The 8,114-nt window shown below is 45.8% G+C and overlaps 1 protein-coding gene across 4 annotated transcripts; it reads right to left on the bottom strand.

The window, feature by feature from the left end:
- Nucleotides 1–848: 848 nt before the first annotated feature.
- TMEM177 (transmembrane protein 177) lies at nt 849–5,528 on the bottom strand. 4 transcript variants are annotated; one of them, XM_076342924.1, is made up of 3 exons: nt 5,337–5,528; nt 4,586–4,737; nt 849–1,978 (listed from the first exon to the last, which is right to left on the bottom strand). In XM_076342924.1, the coding sequence occupies exon 3, from the start codon at nt 1,962–1,964 to the stop codon at nt 1,029–1,031; it is 936 nt and encodes a 311-aa protein (XP_076199039.1). In that variant the 5' UTR covers nt 1,965–1,978; nt 4,586–4,737; nt 5,337–5,528; the 3' UTR covers nt 849–1,028. The 4 variants fall into 4 exon arrangements, with proteins under 4 accessions (XP_076199039.1, XP_076199043.1, XP_076199040.1 ...); XM_076342928.1 differs by having other exon boundaries at nt 4,586–4,641; XM_076342925.1 differs by lacking the exon at nt 4,586–4,737.
- Nucleotides 5,529–8,114: the final 2,586 nt, after the last annotated feature.

Genomic DNA, 8,114 nt, shown 5'->3' with positions numbered 1-8,114 from the left:
GGGAACTACAAAGTTTGAGAACTATCATCTTGGAGATCACATAAAAGCTCCAAGGTGAGGCTATAGTGTTACTGCCCATGCACTAAAGACCCTTCTTCCAGAAGATCAGTAATCCTGGGCAAAGCTCGGTTCTGCCAGACAATACCTTCTTAGGCTATTCTGAAACAGGAGAATGATTTCCTTTGGCAACTCCTGATCACAGACCTCACCAGTTTCTGCACCAAGTGCCAGATTTATTTCTTAGACCTTGCCTTCTTTGACATAAAAGGTGACATACATCAACATGTATTTTTAAATGAAACAAAAAACATACCAAAGCAAACAGAAAACCCTCTCCTGTACATGCTTATCCCACTTGCAAGAAAACAACCAACCAGTGACCATCATGTTACATACTGCCACTGCTGGGAAACATTCAAGATACACATGCTGCAGTCACCATGTCATGTAGAGAGCAGAACTAGATTTAAGCTAAATGACTCAGGTGCTGGTAATAATCTAGCTGTATTAGTATGAACTGCAGCATAACTAGTGTGCCCTACTGAAGAATGGTGATTGCAGCATAAGAATTTACACAGTACAAGAACTTAAAAAAAAACCCAGAAACACTGTCTTGGTATTTATGTAACAGCACAATACAGCTGCCCAGTCTTTTAAACATCTTTGGGTTGTTCCATAGGAGGAACAGCAAACATACATAAAAACACCCCAGTTTAAATTATAATGCTCCCAAAACTCTCTGTTGGAATTTACCATTTCCATTTTCAAGACTGCACTGGCAGGAAGGCAGAGCAGAGCAGCAGAACTTCTTGAGATGCACACAGAACAGAGCACTTTTGAAGCAAGTCTTTAATATTTTAAGAGAGAATTCTTTATTCACAGAATGTGCAAGAAGTCCTTCCGAACTACACGCAAAAATAAACCTCGAAATTCTAATGAAGATACAGAGGGGAAAAAAGAAAAAAGCAGCACAGCAGTGTTCCAAGAGAATACATAATTCACAAGTTTAAAATTCAAGCGCTCCCTTCCTATGCCTGGAGCTCTCTTAAAATATTAACAATCAAATCTCTTCGGTAAGTGTACGGCGTATACTTTATTCTGAACCAGTGCCTTGGGAAAAGGTTACCACTCGGGGCATACATTTTCATCCCCTGTTTGCCCATCAGACCACGAAGAATCCTGTTGCGGGACAAGATTTTATTGTAAAATTCAACCCCACCTCTGGCATAGTCTTTGGAAATGGTAGCTGCCTTTCTGTCAGCCTTGCAGTCTAGGTGATAGGTCATAGCATCGTAAGAAACGTAATAGCACATTAGTCCACCAGCGGCAGTTATGAGGTTACAGATGCTGCGAAGTATCACAGGGCCAGGAGATAAACCCAGAAGTAGCTTTATACCTCTCCCACAGAGAAATGTACCAGCTAAGCAAGTTGGAGCCACGGCTGCACTTGCTAAAGGACTGCCATTCTGCAAATACACAACTTCTCTGGCAATGGCAAACTTCTGAGCTTCAAGTGAAAATGTCAGAGCTTCTTTCAAAGCAACACCTTCGTTGCTCTCCCAGTCTACTTCCTTGCCATTGATCACAACAACATGGTTGACTATTCCTTTTTTATCCCCAGCTGTGCTATCAAAATTAGGCGGGATGCCCACCAAAGAGCCTGCAGGCAGCCAGGGGATTCCAGCACTCACAGGGTGGAAGCCAGAAGCTGCAAAGGCTCGATAGGAGTCAGTGGACTTCACATCAGTATCTTGAAGGACATCTTGAAAGACACCACAGAGCTTCTGTGAAAGCTCAGCTGGCTGCCCCTCTGACCAGCACTCATGCAACAGTTTGAATGTCTGCTCAGGAAACACATGATAGGAAAGGTTAGCGCCAAAGAGTCCCATGCAAGAAACGGTCAACAAAGTGATCTTGCGCTTCTTTAACCACACAGATGCCGTCCGCAGGAACTGCACTGCCATAGTCAAATCCTAACCTGTTTATAACACAAAATCAGGAATTAAAGTGTGCATAAATGGGTCTCTCATCTCTGTAGCATTTTAAAAAACAAAGCAAAAAACATGAGAAGAAGCAGAGTACAATAACCAAAGAAACATTCTCTCTTCTACATTAACAAAACACAAAACACCTTTACAGAGAAAGTGATACTCATTAATTTTTGGGCCTCAGAACATAGGATGATTGATACGGAGAATTAACTTCTCCCTCTCTCCCTCCCTCCAGTAAATCAATGTACCGCAGTAAAGGCAATAATAAAGCCACCATACTTCCTCCTTCCCCCAGCAATCAATACACATTCTGTATTTACCTAACATACTTGCCTAGTCCTTGCCAGCACAATCCTACTGTTACACTCCACTACAGACACAGACTACAGATATTAAGGCCAGAAAGAGCCAATAATTAGATTAATCTATGCTAACCTCCTCTACAGTACAGCTCCAAAAATTTTAATCAGTAACCTCAATACTAAATTCGGTAACTTGAGCTTGACTACAACTTCCAAAATAGGACCCCATTTTGATTTGAAAATTCCAGGAGACAGAATTTTCCTTCAGAGTTTGTTCTAATGGACAGTCAACCTCACTATTAAAAAAAAAGAACAGTATGTGTTTTTTCTATTTTTTTTCAGATTTCAACTTCCAGGCAGTGGTTCTGGCTTACTCAGCAAAAAGCTGTTTTCAGAAAGCAGCATGCTTTCAGTGGCTACTTTTAAAAATTTGTCTCTGAAATAATTTCTCTGACAAATAATACGTGCAATCCAGAGCAGAAACTGGAACAGAAATTGTTTCAGGGCAGACAACTATGTTGTGACTCTTTAAACAAGCAGATAAACTTAAAAACTTTCAAACCTGCCAACTCTTTCAGTTCAAGAGTCCTGCTTCCCTTGGGGAGTATCAGTTCCTTTTATGGCCCAAGCCATATGATGTGCCCTGTCCAGGAAAGCTCCAATCTCTTAAAAAATCCCATTGGCTACAGAATTCTCCCCTGAAATGATGCTACTACAAAGTAGCAGTGAAAACTGGATGCCCCTGTTTCCATTTGCATCTTGCAATGTCTCTTCTCTCAGGGCTTTAACACATGAGCTTCAGAGAATCTTGCTGCAGCTGTTGAAGACATTAGTATTTCCAGCTGTCCTTACAGGAAGCCGAGGTGGCAGAAGGAAACTGTGCTTTGATACAACCACCAAGGTCTTGGTGTAGAGTACCATCAAAGGTGGGTTTCAGCTATGCTGCTGGGCTTTGTACGGCAGCAGCTGAAACACAGACATATGCTCTCTTCTTCCACTCACGCTGAACAAGAACCTCCCCCAGAGGGGTAGAGTGGACAACTGGGGGCTGTAACATCATAAAACAGCACTGCATGACATGCCAGGATATACCAGTCATGATCAACAGCAAATGAGTATTAACCACAGGGAAACAAAAAGGGATTAAATTAAAGGCGGTGTTTTAATGATATGTCATTACTACTCCTTCCTATGAAGCTCTTTCAGAGTAAATTCACCAGGGGAAGAATAATCTTGTTTAATGTTTATACTGCACTGAACACATACCGAGTGCTTAATAAAAACAATGATACATGTAAGTATACAATAATTTAATATGTTTCTTAGTGTAGTAAGTGGTGGTATTCTTACATTCTGCTGAAGACTGGAGGTGGTGATTTGTTTGACAAAATTATTTAAGAAAAACATGCTAAAGAGCCAAGAGCTTGGATGAAACCCAATTTCGGGAGAAAACCTCCTTGATAATAGAGCTAAAAACCAGAAAATGGTAATACCAAACCCAAACGACCTCTTTGGAGTTAACGATCTCTCAGCAAATCTGGTAGTCTAGATCCGATTGAAAAGGTCATGCCATTTACAGTGGGGGGCCAGCACTTCAAAAGGGATGACTGTATGAAGACTATCACTTGATCCACATGTGAAGCTGAGCCAAGGACTTCCCAAGCTTCTCCCACTCATGTTAGAGACAGCCCTCCTGTTTGGCCTGGCTAACAGATCCTTTTAAGATTAAGAACATAGCAAGGAGAAAATTTAGCACCTCAGCTTATGTCCACACCAGTGTGGGGAAGGACAGACCACGCTGAAAACCAGCCTACTCTCCTTTCTTGCATGACCAAATGGTGCTTGCTAAGCACACGGGATGCTGAATAGTCCTCCCGGTCAGCAGCTCGGGATGCCGGGAAGCACACCTGGACAGGCGGGCAGACAGCAGCCCACGGGCCATCGGGTGAACCACAGGAAAGCAGGGCAGGAAGCGCTGCGCTTATCTATACACTTCTCCCAAACAGCCGTAACGGCAGGATACACCTCAATGCATTAACACTAAATTTTTCCTGCGTCGATCATAAAAATTCTAACGGTTGCTAAGTATTAATTTTTTTTTTTTTTATTAAATTAACCTTTGTGCAGGCATGGTTTCAAACCTTTGTGGACAGACCCCTCGCATTATACGGCCTATGGTCCTGCCACACCCCTAATGCAAAAGTAAGCAGGAAATAGTGCAAGAATAAGCAGTATTCATTTTCTTGTGATAATCAATACTCACGAAAATAAAAGGAAAATTGCCCTTGATACCTTTCAGCACTCGTGTTTTCAAGTCTTCCCCGAGGGTCAGCACAGACTCTCAGCTCCTGCAGAAAATCCCGCTGCAGCCCTAACTGCATATGGCATCTTTGCTTTTATTCATAAACTTCGTGCAATTTACGTATAAGGAAGGCAACCGGAAGCTACAAGGCAATTTATATGGACTATATCCTGCAAACTTAATCGTTCAGTTAGTTCCCATAAAGCCAAGACAATGTTTATAAGGTGGTCTCTCCCAAATGCTGAAATACTATTAATCTCTGTGGTGTTACGGGCACTCATTCAAGCACATCCACTTAAGCCTGAGAATTTTAGCAGCTAAAGTTCAAAACGGAGGACATCTACGCAGGTTTTGTCCTAATGTTTGAATAAATGTATTTTTTCTAATTGCACGTAGCCGAGGAAAGCCCAACTTATAACATTATCAGTCAGCAAATGGGGCGAGGGCTGGACCCGCCTCCAGGGCTCAGGATTTCAAGGCTCACTTGTCGAAAAATAAAAATGCAAAGCGGGGGGGGGGGGGAGATGGGGGGGGGCGGCTAAAATCGGCTTTACGCGAGGGGCGGGCGAGGCCCCGACCGGCCCTGGGACCTAGCCGGGGCCGTGGGGGCAGCGCTCCCCGCCATGCCGGGGGCGCTGAGGGCCGGTTCCGGCCGGTTCCAGCCGGTCCTTCGGGGACGCCGGGGCGGCCCCTCGCCTCCGAACGGCCTCTCCTCCCCCCCCGCCCCGCGCCCGCACCTACCGAGGCTCCCCGCGCCGCGGCCGAGGCGGGGCTCCGGCGGGCCGGCCGTCTCCCGGCTGCCGTACGGCGGAAGGGGCAGGGGAAGGGGCGGGCGGCGGCACCGCCATGGAGGCGGGTTTCGCCTCGGTGGGGTTTGGGCTGGTCGCTCTTTCAAGAGTTTGAAGCCCCCTGGGCGAGCCACGGCCTCGAGTGAATCAGCGGCAGAAATCTCCTTAGGGGGAGATCCGAGCCGCTGCGCTTCCCTGCGTGCAGCATGGAGGTGAAGAGCAAGGCCACGGCTTACTGAGAGACGCCCCCAGAGGCGGCTGCGGCCTGGGGAAGGGACCGTCTCTCTCCCGGAATCATACTTTCATTCCGTGTCCTTGCGTTCCATGCTGTAACTCCCAGTGTTATTTCTGCAGAATACCATACATCTGTATCATTAATACAGCCCTCCCACGGCAGCGCAGGAACGCTTACTGGGAAGGCAGTAAGGGGCATAACTAGCATCCGGTACACGGGATTTGTTTTCTCTGTCATCCGTAATAGGAAAATAACACACGCAGGGATTTTTATTTGCTTTAAAGTTATGATTTCCTCAAAGCAGAAGATGGCCAGTGTAGTTTCTCAACAATCCTACGTGGATTTGTTCCACAACCTGGGCAGTCTGAGAAAGCCCTGGGAAGGTCTGCCCTTGGCAGTGCTGCTTTGCTGGGGTGCAGAGGCTGGTGGGTGACGGAGCAGCGCCCTTCGGCAAGTGCCAGCCGCTGAGGGCATGGCTCTGTTAAGTCCGGCCTTGCCCCTGGGTTGTGCAGTCCTTGCAAAACAAGGACAGAGAACAGCTTTTGGCCAGCTTAAGGTTTTATTTGCGTAGTGGATAATAGAAGATTGGTTTTGCCTCATCTATAGTAAGGGTATGCATTGGTGCTCGATCGTTGTTTTAAAATGTCCCTTCACACCAGGCAGTCATTAGGTAACCAGTTTTCACAATCCAAATGGAAATAACACTTTGCAGTGGCTTGAGAGACAGCATAATAGAAATAAAAGCAAGCTGTGGTTATTATCTACTTAGATTAATTTCAACAGATCTTTCTTTCTTTGTAGCAGCCCCTGATTCAGGCATCTCTTACAAGTAAAGGTTCAGTTCCTAGACCTTCTGGCCTGAGATTTGCTTTCTCATAAAAGGATTAAGATTATAAATTGAATACTTAGGAGTTTTCATTCAAATTCAGGTCTGGCTACAGGACTTACACGAAAGCATCCTAATGAAGACATTTATCCTATCTTTTTCCTACTGGATGATCTCCTGCTTGTCCCCTGCATTTTAGAAACGCTAGTGCTAAACAGGCCTGGCTAGGCCTACCCAGCATCCCTCCCTGTTGTGAACAGAGGCTGTTAATGACAGCCTTGGTTTTAACTTCCAATAAACAAGTTGCAAATTGCTAAGAAGACAAACTACTTCGTGAGAGGGCACAGTTCTAGCCTTAGGTAATGGTTTTATGCAATATGGCAAGGCAGATGAACCGTTTGCTGCCACCCAAAGGGAGAAATCGGGGGAAAGATCCCACCTTCCCCACCTCTCTGTCTCCCTCTGAACCACTTACTTTTTGCTAGATCTGGCATCCATCAGACCCTCTTGTGCACTGCTTTTAACTCACTATCAGCAGAAAACATAGTAATGGAAAAAAAAGGGATCATTTTCTACCAGGTTAGCAAGCTAAATGGGATAATTGAAAAGTCTGAAAAGTGCCAGGGCTGTACCAAGGTGGGAGGCAGCCAGAAAAAAAAGGAGAGGAGAGCTTCATCTCCCCCTTTATATCAGCAGAGAGCTGTGGATACTCCAACCCCCACAACAGGTACTGCAACTGAACCAAAGAACCAACCTGTGCCGGTATCACTTGCCCCTATACACAAGAAGAAATGTTGGAAGTGAAAGTCAGCTTGTTTAGTAAGGGATAATGAAAAAGCACGGCCTTCATGAGGAGAGGAGGAGGAAGAGGAAAAACTCATACACGAGATGGAAACGACCCGATCCCTATCCCTGAGTGAGCTGCGAGACATGCAAAAAGATTTCAGCCATTGTCCAGGTGAACACATTGTCACCTGGCTGCTCCAATGCTGGGATAATGGGGCCAGTAGCCTGGAATTGGAGGGTAGGGAAGCCAAACAGCTGGGATCCCTTTCCAGGGAAAGGGACATTGACAAAGCGATTGGAAAAGGAGCACAAGCCCTCAGCCTTTGGAGGCGAATACTGTCAGGTATGAAGGAAAGATATCCCTTCAAGGAAGATGTTATATATCGCCCAGGCAGGTGGACCACCATGGAGAGAGGTATCCAGTACCTGAGGGAATTAGCCATGCTGGAGGTGATTTATGGTGACCTGGACAATGAGCAGTTATCTAAAGGTCCAGATGAAGTCCAGTGCACACAACCCATGTGGCAGAAGTTGGTACGGAGCGCACCAGCATCATATGCCAACTCACTGGCAGTAATGACCTGGAAAGATGAAGAGGGACCAACGGTGGATGAATTGGCTGGTCAACCCCGGGAATACAAAGAAAGCCTCTCTTCCTCCCTATGGGTCTGTGTCTCGGCTGTGGAGGAGCTGTCCTGGGAGGTCCAGCAACTCAAAGAGGATATGTCCTACTCCCCACCTGTATGGACCAGTATCTCAGCTATTAGGAGTCAGTGGTGTTCTGCTCAGGAGAGAGGATATAAAGGGTACACACCACAGGGCACCCTATGGTTTCACCTGCATGATCACAGAGAGGACATGAGGAAGTGGGATGGAAAATCTAC

Source organism: Aptenodytes patagonicus, chromosome 6 (assembly GCF_965638725.1).
Source record: "Aptenodytes patagonicus chromosome 6, bAptPat1.pri.cur, whole genome shotgun sequence".
Classification (NCBI taxonomy): Eukaryota; Metazoa; Chordata; class Aves; order Sphenisciformes; family Spheniscidae; genus Aptenodytes; species Aptenodytes patagonicus.
The sequence above is the reverse complement of the archived record's forward strand: the minus strand, read 5'-3'. Positions and strand labels throughout refer to the sequence as shown.